Genomic DNA, 21,476 nt, shown 5'->3' with positions numbered 1-21,476 from the left:
AGCAGTATGTTTAGCAGCACTGACAACAGAGTGCTTTAGTTAGTGCCTTTTATACCGTGCAAATTGATTCCATCTTGGACTCTGAAAGAAATAAGTTGACAATTCATATCAAGAAGTTGACAGTCATATTCAGCGCTCTGCAGTTATTGGCATGGTTGCTATTTTTTCATAAGCAGTTCTAAAATAGAACTCACAGCTATTTTAGGATTAATCTAAAGTGTTTGCTTGCCATTGCTGTCATGTTTTTCTAAAATTACTATAAATAAAATCTAGTGGTATTATCTTCAAACCTGAGAGAATACTTTTGCAAGACTTAAATATTTAAAAACAATTTTCATCCTTAATGTTTTTCTTTTCCTTTCCTCTTCCTCCCCTTTCCTTCTTTTTCCTTGCTTTCTTCCTTCTTTCCTTCCTCTGTCTCATGGTGATGGAGATAGAAACGAGGTCCTCAAATATGTTAGGCATATGCTATGCTATTGAGCCACATCCCAGTTCATGTGCTTAACTTAAAAAAAAAAAAATTTGTCATTAAAATGAAAAAGAACAGTTTTTAAAAAAATTTAAACCTAGTCTCCTATGAAATCTTATCAAAAGCTAAAAATGTGTGAAGAACAGTGCTATCTAACTTTCAAGTATCGCTCTAAAAATACTATTGTGGCTTGCCATGGTGATACATGCCTATAATCCCAACAACTCAGGAAGTCTGAAGTAGGAGGGTTGCAAATTCAAGGCCAACCTCAGCAATTTAGTGAGATTCTATCCAAAAATAAAAGGACTGGGGTCTGGCTCAGTGGTAAAGGACCTCAGGGTTCAATTCCCAGTATGTTTAAATAAGTGTGTGTGTGTGTACACATATATATGTATATGTATATGTATGTATGTGTGTGTATATATATATATATATATATATATATATATATATATATATTGCATTGTCAAATTACTTGGATTATATTTGTATAAAATATATGCTACATATATTTATGTAAATGTACTATTATGGCACACACATTTAAACACTTAGGCCCACATATTTAAACACTGATTTGAGGCAGCTGAGTTAAATGGTGGTTTATGACTCTTTGAAAATTATTTTCATTGGTCAGACAAGAAATAACTTAAATAAACTCACTCCCAACTTTGTTGTCCCAGCATACCAGGCTGTGTTCATTTTTCTGTCTTCCTTTCCATTTTCTTCTCATGCTTATGCCTTTTCCATTAATTAATTCAGTGACGAAGTCTGCCGTGTTTGCCTCATATTTTAAGTGTCTTCCATGGTGGTAACAGTGTGAAGTCCATTATCACTATAATGCGAATGCATATTTATTCTGTTTATATTTAATAATAAGGCATTAGTTCAAATTAGAAATCTGACAGGAACTTCAGTTAATCAGATATAACCTGTTGTGTAATAGAATGCAGTAGATCATTGGCATCTTTAAGGCTGGAATGTAAATCTCCTCGCCTACCAACACCTATTGTGCAATGACCCTTCCAGGATCCCAGTCACTTCATTATAGAACTAGCAGGTCAGTAAAATAATGCATGCTAGATCTGCTGGACTGTATCCATCTGAATTTTCAGTACTGCTTAGATATGTATTAGCCAAATAATCAGAAAAATATATGGTTCTTTGTTTAACCAATCTTTGGTTAGATTTAAGTTATCTTAAACTACCTGAAAACTAGGGATTGCTTATAAATTTATCAGTTTTATCAATTGTTCAGTTTATTTACAGTTAAGAGTATTTCCTGAAATAAGAAAAAGTAATGTATTATCTGAGTATTATGTGCTTTATGCAGTAATTTTAAATATGTAGTAGTGGGAAGCATAGGAACAGAGAATGTTTGCAGTTGAGAGATGTGGTATTTTGTCCCAACTCTACCACATACTAGCTCTGTGTTCTTGGGCAGGTTATTTACCTTATGTCCTAGCCTCTATTACTATGGTAATGATGCATACATGTATGTCATCTTGCATAGAACCTGACATGGGGCAGATACTCAATAGAAGTAGTTCTAGTACTTATAGTTATTATCTTTAATATTAATTAAAATTTGTACAATTAATTACATTATCAGTAATAAGAGTTTTAAATGATTGCGGGCTAATGATATAGATCAAGTCAAATGCTTATGAACTCTATAATATTTGAAAGTTATATATGAGAGTATTAACATCTAAAATTAAAGAAAATCAGAAGATAATTTGTCTAGATTCTGTACTGCCAGTTAACATGTAACTTTTCTTTCAACAGGCTCAGCACTATGTAGCTATAACCTAAAGCCTTCTGAATATACTACATCTTCAAAATCATCTGTTCTTTGCCCCAAACTTCCAGTTCCAGCGAGGTAAATTTTATTGCAAAGTTGTTAACTTGTGACTTGTTTTTATAGGTAAATTTCACATTGTATGATTCTGAGAAAGGAGTTACTTTGATAACTTGTTCCAGTACTTTTACAACAAAATTTTAGAAATAGGAAAAAATATAAAAACATATTTATCTTTAGAAAAATGCACACCCAAACAACTTTTCTTGTTCTGTTATTTTACATTTCTTTAGAACCTTACCTTTTTTTAAAATTTTCATACCATAATTTTCAAATACATAAAACTGCTGAATTATTCTCAAATTTGCAACAGACTTAGAAACCAAGTCTCACAGTCTCCAGAGATCCTTCGAGGTTAATCCTAGTATTACTTCCTGGGATTGCTTTTTAATTTACTTTGTAAATTTAAAAAGCATGCCAGTGACTATTCTCCATACACTGTTTGAAGTTATATCCTTACATACGTTCACTGTATTAGGCTGTTTGCCACGTCTTATTCAATAAACATTTATTATTAAGTACCTGCCACATGTGATGGATATAACAGTGATCTCACAGTAGTTAAAGTGAAAGTAAATTTTTAAATTTAAAGTAGATGTAAAAAAAAAAATTCTCAAGCATTGTAGACTATATCCCCAGAATTATGTATGTACGTTTATGGAGGTATATACATGTATGTGCATATACACATATGTGAACACTTGCAAGTATGTCTGGTGTTGAGAGCCATTAGTGTGAACTGCTGACAGAATGGCATGAGAAAACTTCTCGGGGGGAAACTGACTCTAAGCCACCTTTATTATATCTTAATATATTATAGGGAACAATTGAGTAAAAAATTTTGAGATTTGAAACATGAAAGCAGATCATGTCTACATTTTTTAGGAATATTTATGGCTATAACTTGTGCTTTATTAACTTGAATTTGAAATTTTCTGTTAGTAGGAAAGGGATATATCAGTTAAATTGATTTCTAGCTCTTTTAGTCTTGTGAAGTTGCTATTGAAAATCAAAATTTATAGCCTATAGATATAAAAGTAAAGGGACTATTTTAAGAGATACTCAGTAAAAGGAACCTAAAAATTATGGCCTTAAAGTGACAGGTAAGGAGGTCGAACTCATAAAAATTAAGGATATGAGGAAGGCTGCCGCAGTGAAGTAAAGGAGATCCTTTAAATACAGTTACTGGAGAACATTTATTGATATAAAAACAAGAAAAGCCCTATATACTTATCTACCTAATTGCTATAGTTTGTTTTATCTATACTTTAAGTATAGAGCCTTTCTTTCAAGACCAAAACACACTGAGGTAGAATAATCAGAAAGCCTGGATATGGAAAGAAGGTTGCTCTGCTCCTGGATCATTGTGGGAGGGCCAGGATGGGTGGCTGGCCTCATACTGCAGATCCTCCCCGACTTGGATCTCTGACTCCCCTGTATTGAGCACTGACTGTTCCTGGTTATCTTGGATATCCCAGTTCTGACTACACACACACTTCTCACAATATCCTCTAGACATTTACTAGAAGGCAAAGGATGGTATCAGGGGTGTTAAGTTTATAGCTGGATGGACCTGGCTTCTAACAGGGTCATTATGTACCTCACTAATCTAAGACAAAATGCTGAACCTGTACTATCTGCAAACTCACTCCCACTGTGTTCAAAGATCCTTATGTTTTACTTAGTACAGTACCTCCCAGTCGAAGTATCTTAGCACTTTTGTCTAAACTAAGCTTGTTGGAAAGTAAAATAGAAGGAAGACAAATAGAAGCTTGTAAATATAAAAGTTATTTAGAATTTGGCAAACAAAGTGAAAGGATGAGAGAACAGATAAATTTGTTTAAAAAAAAAAAAAATTGGAGACACTACCCCATTCTACACATAGCATTAAGCCACCAAGTCTCCAAAAATGAGTAAGACCAGAACTCTGACCTTCAATTCACAATCTAGTAATGACTGCATTTTTGTTAACATTTTCTAACACCAGGCAAAACTGGTAAGTAGCCCTCAGCATCTTTCACATCTCACACTGGAACTTGAACTTTGAGTCTAGATCAGTATGGCGGTGAATATCACATCACCATTTTCTATTTGTCATCTCAAACAAGACAACCTCTCTAAAAAACCAAGGTTTCTTGTGTGTGAAATGGGAATATTCATACTTGTTCTATAGAGTTGAGACTCAATAAGATAATATATATATCTATTATTGTGCTTGGCACCTAGCTTAGGAAGTATCATTTCTCTCAACTTCCAGAGCCAGCAATAGCTGGTTTAGAGAACACAACCATAAACTAATTTGCAATGAAATTTTAATGAGGCATAATAACCAAAAAATTATCATTCCTAAGCAGATGCCTAGATAGACCAATATTTTATCCAGATTCATAACTCTTTATTGGTGAAATGCCAAGCATGGTAGCAATATGAACAATAGCTATCCTGTTTGTTTGTGATGCTAACTGTTGCCCACAACCAGAGAAAAACAGCAGAAACAGAAACAGAGTACATAAATTCAGTTTATTCATCATTAGAGTACCTCTGGATGCCAGAAAGGTTACGAGATACTAGGGAATTAATAATATGATATGGAAGCGAAAAATTGACACTCAAGAAAAAATGTTTTTTCATATTTTCAAGTAGAAGATTCAAGAGTAAGTTAATATTTACAAATCATCTACTATATGCCAGCTAATATACTTTCACATGCATCATTTAATTTAACCCTCACAAAAACCTTTACAGATACTGCCCCTAATTTATAGATAAGGAAATGGAAGATGAGGCCAAAACCACTTTTTTGTTGTTGTTGTTGTTGCTGTAAATCAGAGTTTGAATTCAGGATCTTGTAGCATCTATACCATAGTTAAGTGGGGTTTTTTTATTTATTTTTTATTTTTTAAGGAATAGAGGAGTGAAGGAAGGGAAAAAAAACAAACAAAATAGAAATGTATGAAAACCACTGTTTATTGCCATTAAATTCTTATCTTCTTGACTTATTTACTTCCTGCCTTTTGTATTCTATTATAGGGATCTTAATGGAACCCTTTATTGGTATTATTTCTTAAATAAAACTTTTAGCTAGAAACCATGGGTGATTGTTTATTTTTAGCCTGAGATTCTAAAATAATTATATGAGGTACAACTCCTATCTTCTTTTGTGAAGCATATAGACAAGAAATAGTAGACACTCTTTGTCCTTATACTTTAGGGAGTTTATTATCTGTGATAATCTGGACTTAAAGGCAAATGGATGGTATATTTGCCACTGTAAGATACAATTTGCCCATGATGGTTAGTTTTTAAAAATCTTTAAAAGATTCATTATGAATTCATTTTGTTCTTGTTGACTCATGTGTCAGTAATGTGAAACAACATCAGTTCCTAATGGGACTACATTGACTTCTTAAACATTCAATAGTCTGTGCCTTTGAAAGGTAGAAAAACTTACTGTAAATAGAATACTTTATGCTTTTCCTCTTAATTAAGAAGGACAAAATGTGTCATTTAGGTTAGACACTAAAGTAGAAATGATCTCATGCACTAAGTTCTCAGCAGTATTATTTCCTCAGAGGTACATGATATGAGCTAATTCATCTTAAATTCATTAAATCAAATAGGATTTAAATGGTAAAGTATAAGAGAGACATTTCAATGCCATGTTTACTCACTTTTTTTTTTTAATAAGAAAATAAATCCAGGGACTGAGGGTGTAGTTCAGTGGTAGAGCACATATATAAGGCCCTGGGTTCAGTTGCCAGCACAGAAAAAAAAAAAGAAGAAGAAGAAGAAAAAGAAAAAAATTCTAGTTTCAAAATCCCATGGCCTGTAGAGTTGTTTCTTTTGGGGGAAGAAGTGGGAAAAAGAATGACAAACAAGGGAATCTGCTGCTTTTTAGCTAAGCATTTAATTTTCTTTTTGAACAATGTGTTCATATAATCTCTTATCTTTTATTTACCTTCAATTTCTGTTATTCGTTAGGACTAAGAGCAGATTTTTACTATAAAATAAACAAAGCAGTTAATCAGCTTGTGCTAATTTTATATCTTTAAACTTAGAGCCGTCAGATTGAATTGTAGAGTCAAAGATTATTGTTATTTTGCCCCAATTCTTTGAAGGATACTTAAAAAAGCACTCCTTCCAAAAGGTCAAGAGTTTATATACATTTTTTAAATGACTCAAAAGGATAAGTTCTGGGCAGATGTTACTCACCATTTCCTCCTAAAGGAAAAGAATTAGGATTTTGAGAATGTAGTCTTTCCCTTTCAAATCAAGGATCTTCGTCCTGAGTTTGAAAAGCAGAATATACTGGCTCTGCTGCTCCTATATACTTTTAGAGTCATTGATTTGTAGGTGGTCTCTTTTATGGTGGTGATCTGAAGAGACTTACAGAGTCCTTACTCCTACCCTTTTAGCAAGCAAATGGACAAATGAAGAAGAAATGGAGTAACACACAGCTCTGCAGTGTTAGGAGAATGTGGGCTTTTACAGTTATCTGACAGGAAAAAGGAAATGAGTGAGTAGGTCCAAGAAAATTAGTGGCATTGTCAACAAGAAATAGACAGCAATATCCTTAAGGTAGACATATTTTATATTTGGGGTCGAAGGCAAGTGAGTGAAGCAGAGGCTCCATCAGAGATGATAGGGTAATATAGACCGATGAAGATTTAGATAATTATGGAGCAGAGAAGAGTTTAGTTTTGAAGAGAGAGACAAGCTTTAATTAAAAATAGGGTTAGAGAAGTTCTTAAAGGTGTTAACTTTGCAGAGACAACATCAGAAAAGAAAGTTGTGTTACAATAAAGTTGTCAGTAAAGACTTCTACCCCAAATCAGCCTCCATTAACTGAGAAATTTAGGGTCCTTTTTGATTCTTCTAATTTAATATCTTTTTACATCATTAGCAAAACAACTTTTGATCAAAAAACAATGACTTACCTGCCTGTAATTCAAACATTATACAGAATGGTCTGGCTTCCTGCAGTTTTTAATAAAATGTCAAATCTTTGGCATAACTTTCACTAACACCATTTTGGAGCTACTCACAAATCCACAGCCAAGGACATGAGATAATAAGTGAATAAATTACATTGTTATATCATCATTTTTGGATACATTTTACTGAAGCATAACTAAAATAAGGCTAAATCTTTCAGTTATTTTGTTTCATGAGTATAAAAGCATAAGAGATTTCTTATTCTTACTACCAGTGGTGCTCACTTACTGTCATTTAAGAAAAAACGATAGGTAGTTATTCTCATATTCTTATTTGAAATTTTTCTTTTTTATTTGAGGGAGGAAAGAAAGTGTTTTGTTTCAGGTCAGACAAAGTTGTTTTGCTGAGATTGGAAACCTTGGAATTTGATATCCAACCACATAATCATATCCACTAATGGACCCAAATACTGTGCCAGCCAAGAATGAGAACATAGTTACATCATTCTAATAAAAAATCTTATGTCAGACCTGCCAGGGCTAGTTCTATGAACAATTCAAAAACTGTGGTTTCATATTAATTATGGCTACATTTTAACTTAATTCACCCACTAATGCATATCTGTGCACAGACAATATACGGGTTCTGTTAGAATCTTGACAAGTCACAATGAAGGTGTATCTATAGTCCCTTGTTTAAAATTCTCTCACTGATTAGATGTGTATTGTCCTCTCAGAAGTTGAAGCAGAACCATGTTATTACAAACCAGATTTATGTCACAGCTCATGCACAGTTGTTTCTTTACAAGTCAAAGCTGTAGTCCATGTAAGCTTGGATTAAATGTTAACTGATTAAATAATTGGTTGTTTTCACAGTTTTTTGAACACATATAATCTTGAATTATTAGTAACATATATAAAGAAAATAAAATGGCACAGAATTCCAGATGTGTCAGATATTTTTCACTTTTATAATATTATTTTTCTTATCCCATTTTTATTAACTTTATAACTCTTTTATGGAGTGATATCATTGTCACATTACATATAATTTCCCTTTTGTATTTTTAAATTATAAGCATTTCTATACATTAGCTCCCACTGTTATTGTTTTGAGTAGCTGCATATTATGCTGTATGTTGATATGTTGGCATGACTTTGTTTATATAAGAGTTACTGAGGGGCCTGGGACTTGGGCTGAAGGTCAGTGGTAGAGTGCTTGCCTAGCACGGTTGAGGCACTGGGTTCAATCCTCAGCACCACATAAAAAGTAAATAAATAAAAATAAAGTTATAAAAATTATATTTAAAAAAGAGTTACTGTGTGCCCTGAACACTTTTATTAATCTGAAATTTTATAATGCTATTTTGTTAGAGAAAACATTCTATTAATGGTGGCACATTTCAAGTACAAGCATGTGTGTTTTTTACTTTTAAATTGTTTATGGCCAAAATTCATTTTCAGTTCAATGAAATATATGTCTGTAAGCTTTGTCATCTGCCTCTTGACTGGTAGATGAGGAGTTTTAAGTGGTTTTGCTTCTGGTAGCTCTGTGTGTGTATGTGTATGTGTGCGTTTCTTTTCAGAAGGGGAGGGTAATGTCTTCTGTTGGAACATGCACTCCACCCTCTTTGATAAGGCTTGTGGTAAGATTGCTTCACTACCCATAACAGTCATCTTCATAGCATTAAGCACATAGCTCTTAGCACCCATAATGATGTGTGGAGGGTGGAGTGTATTGCAGCCATATTCACCTTTCATTTGTGTGTTTGATGTGGCATTTATATTAAGTAGGAGTAATTTTTTTTCTGATTTTTTTTTCTTGTGTCACCAGTGCACCTATTCCATTCTTCCATCGCTGTGCTCCTGTGAACATTTCCTGCTATGCCAAGTTTGCAGAGGCCCTGATCACCTTTGTCAGTGACAATAGTGTCTTACACAGGCTGATTAGTGGAGTAATGACCAGCAAAGAAATTATATTGGGACTTTGCTTGTTATCACTAGGTAATTGTTTTTCTCATTATTAGCTATTGCATAATACTGCAGTAGAAGACTGTTCTTTTAGCCAAAATATGAATACAACTGGGGATACTTGTAAAATGTTTCACTTCCCATAATCAAAATAATTGTTTCAGATTATATATAATTATAAACATGTACATAAAAGTATGTATACATGTATATATATCTGAAACTTATTTCCCTTTTTTTCTTTCGTTGGGGAAAACTTATTTTTCCAAACTTCGGTGACTCAGTCTATGACTACCTTTAATATGATAGCAGGAGGCTTCTTTTAATGAATCAACAACCCTATGTTTTTGGTCATGATTCTAAAAGGTCTATTTATTTATAAAGAGGCCACCTGTTCTCTTATATATTTACATCTAAGAATATAGATTTCTTACTTTTGAAGTATGTGATTTTCTTTTCATTGCTACAGCTCATAGTATCATTATTGCTGGAAAAACTAGGAAATCTCCACTCGTTAGCCACTGAGTTTCTATCAATAAATAGATAATATAATTAACTAAAAATTTCATTTTCAAGGTGAAAGCTCACTATATTAGTCTAGAACTATATGAGGGCGTATTGGAGTTTATAGACCTTAATAGTTGAGCTGGTAGGAACCAACTATTTCATTATGTAAGTTAAATTAGTATTGATGCCTGTTAATAACAATGGTCACTGAGAAGATACAAGTTATATTTCCATCTTCCCTGTCATTAGAGAGTTTTTCTTTTTGCTTAGGTAGTACTTGACTCAATTGTAATAATGCTTTCCATATGAAAATCTAATTCTGTGATATTTGAAGGGCTCCCATCTGTATTTCGTTCCTGTATATTTATTACAAAAGTGAGCACCTTAATAATAGTTCTAGACAGAGATCCTAACCATTTATTTGACTTTACAAATGGCCCAAAGAAGCTTGATAATTAGTCTAACTTTATGTAAAAACCTGGTTTCTAAAATAACTGAATTCATAAAACCAAAAGTAAAATCCGAACCTTAAAAATAGTGACAATCATATTGTGAAGCATCAGAATTCCATTTTTTTATCAGAATGATTATCTTTGGAGACTTAATAACATAATATAAACCCAAAATACCTTTGCTCATTTGTTTGTAGATCATTAAAGATATACAAATTATTATTTCAGAAATATATTTCCTTTTCAAGGGTTAAATCATCCCTTTCTTTTTTGAGAATTCTACCTATGATTTTAGCACATTGGGAGTTTGGGACAGATAAAGGGGTTGGCTAAGTAACTCAAACTAAACTTTGCTCATTTTTGAGGACAGACTTTTAATCAGTTGAGAAATGAGGTCAGAGGGATTTTGGTCTCATTAGTCTTCAGGATATTATCCTGTAGGGTCATACTCTCCCTTGGAGCTCTGGAGTTAAAGATAAAATGCCAGATAAAGATAAAATGCCATCTAGTATTAACTGACCATCAGAGAAGTTGGTCCTAAAATGCACACATCACTCAAGGCAGTATAGCACTAACTTAACTGATTTCTGTCTACATGTGATAATTTTTCTTGTCACCAACATGACATGTCATTCTCTACACTTTGTGTGCTGGCATGTATGTCTGCATGTCTGATGTTTTCCTCCTGGTGAGTCCACAACAGTCTTGTGCTGTTTTTGAGTCACCAATTGCATTTGCATGAATTCTTTTCTGTAGTTTATAAACCCACACAGTTAGGTGCCTTTGATTTCAAATGATGCTAGTTAAGTGGTACAAGTAGCAAAATCAAAATGCAAGAGCAGCCAGTTTCCTTTCTTACCTAAATTGTGGTCATGAAGTAGTCAATAGCTACAGATTATTTCCCTGGGGGGGAACAACAATTAAAAAGCCTTCTCTTTATATTTTATGTTGTCAAGTAATATTCTGCATGTTCTCTATTTATCTTTCCTGCAGTTCTATCCATGATTTTGATGGTGATAATTAGGTATATATCAAGAGTACTTGTGTGGATCTTAACAATTCTGGTCATACTGGGGTCACTTGGTAAGTTATTGATTTTATTGTTTTCATGGTACCTCACTAATTCCATGGTAGCAAATGGAAATATAAAGAAGAAAATAGAAATTTTATTTTTACAGGCTATATCTTCTTAAAGCTTTTTTTTTTTTTTTTTGCCTTAAGAATTTCATAACTGTCAGGGGTTGGGGGGCTGGGGTTGTGGCTCAGTGGTAGACCGCTTGCTTTGCACGTGTGAGGCACTGGGTTCGATCCTCAGCACCACATAAAAATAAATAAACAAAATAAAGATATCTACAACTCAACTAAAAAAAATTTTTTAAAGAATTTCAAAACTATATTCCCCTCTTCTTTTGATTGCTGTTACCATTTCTCCTGTGTATTTATGTATAGGTAGATATAAATGTGTATACACACACACACACACACACACACACACACATACATCATTTAGGGAAAACTTTTTAGCTGAACATGAAACTCGAACTTTTAGTAAAAATATCTGCCCTCATTTACATTTATAATCCTAACTGCTATCTTTGGTTTTACTATTGTCATCTGTTTTATGTTTTACTGAAATTTATGCTTTCTTATTTTATTTTCTCCATCTTTGCTATATGACTGTGTTTCTCTGATTAACTTCACCCTTGCTTTGGATGATATGTTTTATATTTTTATATTTTTTCTTCTATGATTGGTAACATGTGCTTTCAGAAAAATACTATGTAATCAAGAAATCTATGATTACTAAAGGCTAAAATGTCACATGTTGAGTTTTTCCCTGCCTTTTTTAAAATTTAACATAAACTTTTCTTCCTTGTATCCCCTACTCCCTTCTACTTATGCCTACTTTTTAGCCTTGTCAAGTAATCTGAGCTTTTGTATTCAAGTTATTATTACAGTTAAAATATTATTTTCACCATTTTTATCTTAAAAAATTATTTACAGTTGCATTGAAAAGTTTCAGAAATATATTCATATGTAAGTCTTCCTGGACTAGTTTTAGGAACTACTGGTCCTGTTTGCATATACCTTAATTCTTGGATTCTTAACTTTTAATTCATCTTTATATTGACTGGAATTCAAGTAATCTATTTATGGAGGACTTGTGGGCTATATATTTTATCAGTTCTTGTTTCTTTAAGATTGCCTTTTCCTTCACATGTGAATTTTGAGTTTGTTTGGTTTAAAATTTCTTCAGGCACAATATTGTATCTGTACTTTTTATTTCAGAAATGAACTCAGAGACCAGTCTAAATTTTTTTCCTTTACTCATTGCAGGCTTCACCTACCTAGATGTTTATTTGATTTTAATGTAGCCTTATAATTTAAAGATGGTTCTGATCCTGGATCTTAAGATTGTCCATAATCTTTTGGGGGAGGATCTTTTTTCAATCTGAAATTTTTTCTTCATCTCTATATTTGATTACCATTTTTGTTTCAGTGGCTTTTTTCTTAAGGTAGTTGTTATTCTTCAACCATTGTCTTCCACATTATCATTTCAATGTTTTTATCATATTCTTTTATATTCAGGAGAGTTCTTCAAGTTTGTTTTCACATTACTGACTTAGTTTTCCACATTATCAGTTCTGTCCCTGACTTCCTACAATGAGGATCTGAATTTTGTTGTTCCAGTTTTGTTGTATTTGTAGTTCTTCCATCTCTACCACATTTGGTTTCATTTCCGTTTACAGCTGTAGTGTCTAATTCTGTGTTTACATGAACAGGTTTTATAATAAATCTTAATTTTGAATCATAGTTCTGCCATTTCCTACATACATAACATTTGGCACATTATTTAACTTTACTAGATTTCAGTTTCATCATTTGTAGACTTAATAATAACTACTTAACAGTACTGTGGTTAAATAAGGTGATAGCCATAAAGTGATTAGCTCACTTTTTAGCACCAATCTAAGCATGTGGTGAACATCCCCATCCTCCTTGACATAATCATCGTTATCTCATCTGTTTTCCTTGAACTTCAGCTTTCCCCATAACTTTTTATTTCAGTTTATAGAGAACACATTTCCTTCCATTTTTTGAATATGTTACATAGTTTTCCACACAATTTTCTTGAATCTGCAGGATTTCAGATGGGAAGAAATTTTTTTTCACAGACTCCTAATTGTTTTGAATTCTTTATATCTTCGACAGAAGAAAAGTTCATGCTTGGTATTTGTCAACAGGACGTGGGTTTTCCCTTTGACCTATTAATTATTTATGTGAATCCAGATGCAGGAAGGTCGATGTGCATGGAGCTTAGCCCAGTTTTTTTGTATCTCCTTGGCATTTATCTTATCCAACATAAGCTCACAGCTCTGCCCTGAATCTTCCTTCCTAATTGTGGCCTACAAGGCCTTTCAGGGTGGTCCAGTTCCCTGCCACCTCTCTGCCCACATCTCTAGCACTTTCCCCCTTGCTCACTGCAGATGTCACAGTGGTCTCCTCCTTTCTCTATACTAGCCATGGCCCCACCTCAGCATCCTAGAACTTTGCCTGACACATTTTTTCCTTAGATAATTTCATAGATTGTGCTCTCTCTCTCTCCTCAGGCTTTCAATTCTCTTACGCAGACATCACCTTCCAGTGAGACCTTGCTTACCAGTGTTATATAAAATTGCAATGCCCTCCCAACACAAGCACTATCCTTCTTACCAAAATTTTTCCCTTAGACTCAATATACTGTGTTATCACTTGTTTCCTTATTTTTTTGTTTCCCTGTTACTATATAAGCTCATGAGCAATGAGAGTGGAGACTTGGTTTTATTTACTCCTCCATCCCCAGATAGAACAGTAAGTGCTTTAGGCTCTCAAAAAATCTGCTGAATGGATTGAATGATGGTATATAATTCAGCTTTCTTATATGGAGTTGGGCTTGCCTCCCCCTTCAGTCTGGTTCTCTAATCTATGAGACAGCATTGGAGATGAAATAAATACTTATCCCTGACTCCCACTGCTATCAGATATTTCCTGTTTTTGCCTTTATCCTTGGTAGGAACTAATCCTTTGATCTTCATTTATTCATTGTGCAAACATTGACACAGAATCAGTGGTATGACCATATCTATCGGCACTAGGCACTAGGGTTACTATTTTCTCTCAGAGGTACCTGTTAACTGGCTGTCTCTCAGCTTCAAAGTCAATGATAAATATATGTGGAGGTAGTTTATTTGATACACTGAAAGATTGTAAATGCTTAATGTGAAAGACAATCATGGAATAATTGGTATTTTCCTAAAGCTGGCAAAAAGTGAGAGCCATATACTTCCCTGTTTAATGGTTTGCCATAGCATCAGTCCCATGATGATATGCAGGAAAGGTCCAGAATATTGAGGATTTATGTCACAGATTTTCTTTTGCTCATTATTGCAAAAAACAATTTATTTTTCTCCAGGTGGCACAGGTGTACTATGGTGGCTGTATGCAAAACAAAGAAGGTCTCCCAAAGAAACGGTTATTCCTGAACAGCTTCAGATAGCTGAAGACAATCTTCGGGCGCTCCTCATCTACGCCATTTCAGCTACAGTGTTCACCGTGAGTACAGGCTCAGTTGTATCTTTCAGTTCTGTTTTTAATAGCAGGTGATCATCAATGAAGCAGAAACTCACCTCTAGCCTTTGCAGTCCTAACCCTGATTGCCATTAGATGAAACTTTTGTCCCACAGTATACAAAATGCTTTCAAGTCTGCTGGAGGCTTCCTTAATTAACGAATGCTCTTTTGATCAACATTTTGCTCTATCCTGTCTGCTTTTTGAGAGATTTCCACTTGGAATTTTTACATTATCACTTGCTAAGAATAAATTTATTATAGTCATAATATATTTTCTAAAAACCAATTCTCTTAATGGTATATAGTATGTTGAGAAATATATTACTATTTACTTGTTCATGAATTATTTTCCCATTTTTTTCCTTTCAAACCTATCTTTTAATGATATATATTATATCAAAAATATAGGTGAGATTCACTGCTCAGGTGTTACACAGTAAAATTATAAATTATCATGTGGTTAAATAATCTATCTTGTATCTTTAGTTTACTGTTATCTCCTTTCTGAAGAAAGGGGTGGGGGCAATCTATCCATTTCTAGGAGCAATCCCAAGCATTTTATGAGCATCAAAAACAAAAAAAATAAAGCCACCATAGAACTATTGTACCAAAAGATAACTTTGTAATCATGATTTAAGTACAGTTCTGTGTGCGACCTACTAGGGGTAGAGATAGGAGGGGAAGGAGGCAAAGGGTGAATCTGCTGGGACTCCACTTTTAAGGACCTCTTGGTTCAGTAACAGACATGAGATACAAATAAATATCTCCCAGGCTTTTAGGTGATGGCATATTGTCCTCTCATCCTTTTTCAGAGTGACAAGAATATACCTATTCAAATGAAGAGTCTCATCTTGACTGATAAATAAACCCATTTTGATGGTAATGAAGGGTAAAGGGAAAGGCAGAGGAACTCTTGGCTTTAATAAATTGAAAATTTTCCTATGGTTAGCTTTAAAGGACACTTTGTAACCATAATACAATTGAGAACCATTACTACTTCAAGAGAGATCCCAATTTAAAGTATTCTTGGGATTCAGAAAATGATACTTCCAGGTTTAAGATTAATGATACCCCCAGGGTTGAACTAAACATTTCTACCACTTTCCATTTGTTTCCACTGCAAAATAGTAACTGGACCTTTCCCTCCCTTCTTCCCATTCAGGTTATCTTGTTCCTGATAATGCTGGTTATGCGGAAACGTGTTGCTCTCACCATCGCCTTGTTCCACGTGGCTGGCAAGGTCTTCATTCACCTGCCCCTACTGGTCTTCCAGCCCTTTTGGACTTTCTTTGCTCTTGTCTTGTTTTGGGCATACTGGATCATGACACTTCTTTTTCTTGGCACCACTGGTAAGAAGATGTGTTGCTTCTTTCTCTTAGAGAAAGATATATTCAAATATTCTAAAACATCAGATTGAGATGGGGGTGTAGCTCAGTGATGGAGCACTTTCCTTGCCTGTGTCCAGCCCTGGGGATTCAATCCCCAGCAAGACACACACACAAAATCAGAGAGAGGACTATTTGTAAGTTTGCTGTTAAAGGTCCAATAACCAATAGCAGTGGTATTGGCTCTTCAGTAATCTACTTCTTATTTGTGGTTTTTAGAGCATCCTAGCAGTATGCTCTACTAGAGCAGGTAAAGTATAAAATTGGGTCTAGAGCAGGTAAAGTATAAAATTGCAGCCTAGTTTTAAGATGCTCAAGGATTTGAAGTGAGTTCTATACTGGCTCAGCTATCTGGATCCATTCTGAAACAAACTAATGAGTGCAGCACCTCTCTAGAGTTGCTTAAAAGCCCAGTTAGTGTCAAAGACCAACTTGTTCTTTGAGATTTCCAAGTTTGGAAATATCCTGAATCTAACTAGGGCTCCTGCAGATGATACGGTTCAATAGTTAGACTCTCCGACTTGCTGGTAGCTTTATTTAATATCAAAGGCTAAACCTACATAGAATTAATTATGAGGAGCAGTGTGGGGATAATAAACTTGTGTGCAACTTCTCTTTTCATTCACCACAAGGAATAAAATCTTAATTTCTAAACTTAGTTAATAATTTAGATCTATAACTACTATTAAAGTCCTAGCTCTGAAAACATTTGAAGTGTTTGAAAATTCATGCCTAAATAACAGATAATGTAATAAATAACAACTATATTCAAATAGAACAACTTTGAAAAGCTTTATATGGTACCTTTGAGGAAATCAAAATGCTTAATTATGTGTTTAATTTCACAACCTTTTTAAGGGATCGTTACTTTTGTCTCTTAATGAAATAGCAGTAGAAGCATGAAGTTTGTGGATTACGGGTAAGGGATCTATTGTTGGAAATTAGATAAACTTATATTTAATAGCCACATTTTTTGGTTTGTACTTTATATGCCGCCTCTTTCCTTCCTTGACATTTTCCCAGGCAGTGCTGTTCAGAACGAACAAGGCTTTGTGGAGTTCAGAATTTCTGGGCCTCTGCAGTACATGTGGTGGTACCATGTGGTGGGCCTGATTTGGATCAGTGAATTTATTCTAGCATGTCAGCAAATGACTGTGGCAGGAGCTGTGGTGACATACTATTTTACTAGGTGAGAATTTGTACTTGGAAAACTTGGGTTCACCTAAGTGCTCATGTCTGCAGTGGGGAGGAAAAGGGAACAGGGCTACTTTCACTTCTTTAAAAAAAGTAACTGGAAATGAATATGACAGTGTTGTAGCTGATAATTCTGGGAGGTAGGAAAGTAGAAGGCTATTATTTTATTTTTTACCCTTTTCTATAATTGTCTCAGTTTATCAGAATAGCAGGTCAGGATATAATTTATTTTTTAAAAAAGTGAACTTTGTAATAATACCAAATGTACTTTTGTTTTATATAAATGTCCACCAAAGGACTTGTAATTTGTTTGAGTCAGAAGTGTTGTGAGTCCCCTTTGCTGACTTCAGAGCTGAGTATTAAAGCTATAATCTTCACAGTTTTTTATTAAAATGAGGTACCAGATCTATGTTAAACATCTTTTTAAATTCCATTTTCTTATTATATGATTAACTCCTTCAGAATTCATTAATAAAAGCTTTGAAAGCTAGTTTTACTTAGCTTAAAGTCACAGAGCATAAGAACCACATGAAACTAGCATAGGGAAATGAAACATTAATTTTACATGATGTATCCATAACATTTGCATTAGGAAAATATTACTTTGCCATTTTGTCATAAAGCTGGAATAAGAATAATGAACTGACTTTTCACTGCATTGAGCTTTAAACCATGCTTGTGTTTTCACCCTGGTCTGAGCCTTGTTTTAATTATCTTTTTGGTCATTAAAATAGGGATAAAAGGAACTTGCCATTTACACCTATTCTGGCATCAGTGAATCGCCTTATTCGTTATCACCTGGGTACTGTGGCAAAAGGATCTTTCATTATTACACTAGTCAAAATTCCACGAATGATCCTTATGTACATTCACAGTCAGCTGAAAGGAAAGGTAAGGGGAAAATGTTTTTTCTATGGGCACGTGCCACACTTCACCTCTCCAGTTAAAGCACCCAACAATGCTAAAAGTTGTGTGTGACTGTTTTCTTCAGAGTCTTCACACTGTGGAATCTAGTTCTTCCTCCTTGTTTCCCTTCATGCACTCTGTATGCTCTGGCAAAATTCATCAAATCACTGGTCATCAAGCGCATCCTGTGCTTCTCTTATGTTGACTCATTCACTTTCCTCCTTAGATCTTCTTCTCTATCCGTTTTTTTGTTTGTTTGTTTTTGGTACCAGATATTGAATTCAGGGGCACTCAACCACTGAGCCACATCCCCAGCCATATTTTGTATTTTATTTAGAGACAGGGTCTCACTGAGTTGCTTAGCACCTTGCTTTTGCTGAAGCTGGCTTTGAACTTATGACCTTCCTGCCTCAGTCTCCCAAGCCACTGGGATGACAGGTGTGCACCACAGTGCCTGGCTCCCAGCCCCTTGATTTGTTTGTTTGTTTGTTAGTTTGTTTTTGAGATAGTATCTTGCTAAATTGTTTAAGATATTGACAAGTTACTGAGGCTGGCTTCGAACTTGGAATTCTCCTGACTCAGCCTTCCAAACCACCAGGATTACAGGTCCTGTTTTTCTTTTTAATTTTTTTTTATGAGGTATATAGTGTGATCCTTTGATACATTTATACATATATATATATACATATATATATATATATATATATATATATATATCTCCATGTGTTCAGCATATTTGTCACCTCATATGTTTATTGTGTAGTAAGAACTTTCAAAATCATCTCTTCTAGCTGTTTTGAAATATCCCATATGGTATTATTATCTATAGTCTCCCTGCTATATAGTAGAACACTAGGAGCTGGTCCTTCTATCCAACAGTAACTTTATACCTACTGATCAACTCTACTAGAAGGAAACAGGAGATGCCCATGACATTGGTCTGGGCAAGAATTTGTTAGATAAGGCCCCAAAAGCAAAAATTAACAAATGGGATTACCACAAACTACAAAAGCTTCTGCATAGCAAAGGAAACACAATAGAATGAAGAGACAGTCTACAGAATAGGATGAAATATTTGCAAACTGTACATCTGACAATGGGTTAATATCCAGAATATATAAGGAATTCCCTGTCGTTAACTGAGAAAATAGCATGCAATTCAACTTAGTTTTGCTCAAATGCTACCTCTCCCTGGAAACCTTTCCTGATTCTCTCCATCTCCCATGCAATATTCGTATTCCTTCTCTCTCTCTCTCTCCCTCCCTCTCTCTCTCTCTCTCTCTCTCTCTCTCTCTCTCTCTCTCTCTCTCATTTCCACTGTAACACTTAGTATTTTTACCATATTCTGTTTCTAACCTTTTATGTTTAGTGTTTTCTTCTCCTAGTAGATTGTAAGTCCCTGGTAGCTTTCCATACCTCACTGTATCATATATGCAATGAGGACTACATGAATGTTGAATTAATTAAAAACAATTCAGCCATTCTGTTTTAAAGAAGATAAGGGTAGATGTGGGGGTTTTGAAGTTAATTTGTAATTCTTAAATTTTATTTACATTTATTTTTCTAACATTTGAAGTCTTCTATATGATGGTTTGATTGTTTTATTTTTTTAATTATTTCACTTTTTTCCCTCTGTCCAGGAAAATGCTTGTGCACGATGTATACTGAAGTCTTGCATTTGTTGCCTTTGGTGTCTTGAAAAGTGCCTAAATTATTTAAATCAGGTAAAATATTTTAAATCTTTCACTTTCAAAAGTAGATTGTTGTTTCTGCTCCCAAGATTAAATGATTGAACTTAACTGAAAGTTGTTGTTTTTTTGTGGTATTATATTGTACATGTTACTTGATCAAATATAGACGTACTTGAATCCTGTTCTTCTTTTTTACATTACTATGTGTTCTTATCAGATTCATTATTATATTAATCTTAATTTCATTTATGAATAAAATGTCACTAAGGTTTTTTCTGAGACATTTATCTCTTAACAATTCACATGCTTTTTAAATATTATCTAAGAATCTTTACTCTGTCATTCTTGAATTATTTTAAATGTTGTTTGAAAGCTTTGTTTAAAGCTATTGGCATTTGTTTCTTTTTTGCAATTATCTACTATCATTCAAAACCAGTGTGTTGTCTGTTGCTCCTTTTTTTTTTTTTTTTTTTTTTGTTCCAACTGCTAAGCACTGTGATGTTTACCAGAGAAATATTATCAAAGAAGTGCTGTTTCTAAGGTTGAGTGGAATTGATACTTATGGGACACTTATAGTTCTTGGGAGAGTAGGTTGACTCTCTGTCATTCTATATTTGAGCATGTAGGATTAGCTGTGGAATACTCCCCTTTCCCTCCCTCCCTGTCTCTCTCTCTGTCTCTTTCCCATTCCCTAAAAATCAATTCTAATGTATTGATGCCCTCGTCTAATAAGCCAAAGACAAAATTGACTTTCTCACCATTTACCTCTAATGATTGATTTTCCCACCACTTAGCTCTAGCATTGCACTTTCTATTCACTCCAGGATAGCTGAAAGGATGCCAATCCTGGAGCCCTGGTATTGAGCATGCCTGGACTTTGTTTATTGGGCTGTATGGTTAATACAAGAACATAGGTATGACATTTTATTAGTAAAATACATATTTTCTATGGATATACAAGAGTTTGGAATCTCATTTTAAAATAATAATAACACCCATGACAATCTGAAAAATTATTCTTTGAAGTTTGGTTTGAGGCCAAGTTATCCTTATCAAAAAGTTGATAGATTCACTAAAAATCATCATCACTACATTTCATATCTGTCTTACCCTCAGAGAGACAGGCCAATTCCTGCCTCCTTGGCTCAGTTCCTACTACCTTTCCCAGGCACCCTTTGCTTTCGCAGTTTCTCAGATGTGCCTGGAATGAATTCCTTCCAACAGCTGATCAGCTCCTACTGAGCTTTAATGACTATGCCTGAGCAACACCTCCAAGAAGCTTTCCCTCATCACCCAGCCCCTCCACAGCTTCCAACACACCAGTTCAACCCCATGAAAATACTGGGAAATTAGAATTATCTGATCCTTCTTTATTGTCACTTTAGACTTTCATCTCCTTAAAGGCAGGAATCTTATTTTTTTATCTTCCCAGAAGCTAATACAGTTCCTGGTACACAGTTCCTGGTCTTTGTTTTCTGAATGAATTATGAGTTTTA

At 34.3% G+C, this 21,476-nt stretch overlaps 1 protein-coding gene across 4 annotated transcripts in view; it reads left to right on the top strand.

The window, feature by feature from the left end:
* The window catches only part of Slc44a1 (solute carrier family 44 member 1), a 185,292-nt gene that overhangs the window by 94,031 nt on the left and 69,785 nt on the right, over positions 1-21,476 (top strand). For all 4 annotated transcript variants that reach the window (XM_076845732.2, XM_076845733.2, XM_076845731.2 and 1 more), the window contains 8 exons: positions 2,258-2,351; positions 9,099-9,268; positions 11,188-11,277; positions 14,648-14,787; positions 15,967-16,153; positions 17,213-17,378; positions 18,118-18,274; positions 19,930-20,013. In XM_076845732.2, the coding sequence (XP_076701847.1) occupies positions 2,258-2,351; positions 9,099-9,268; positions 11,188-11,277; positions 14,648-14,787; positions 15,967-16,153; positions 17,213-17,378; positions 18,118-18,274; positions 19,930-20,013 (1,088 nt within the window). The remainder of the gene's footprint in view (positions 1-2,257; positions 2,352-9,098; positions 9,269-11,187; positions 11,278-14,647; positions 14,788-15,966; positions 16,154-17,212; positions 17,379-18,117; positions 18,275-19,929; positions 20,014-21,476) is intronic.

The sequence above is a fragment of the Callospermophilus lateralis genome, chromosome 2 (assembly GCF_048772815.1).
Source record: "Callospermophilus lateralis isolate mCalLat2 chromosome 2, mCalLat2.hap1, whole genome shotgun sequence".
NCBI lineage: Eukaryota > Metazoa > Chordata > Mammalia > Rodentia > Sciuridae > Callospermophilus > Callospermophilus lateralis.
The sequence above is the reverse complement of the archived record's forward strand: the minus strand, read 5'-3'. Positions and strand labels throughout refer to the sequence as shown.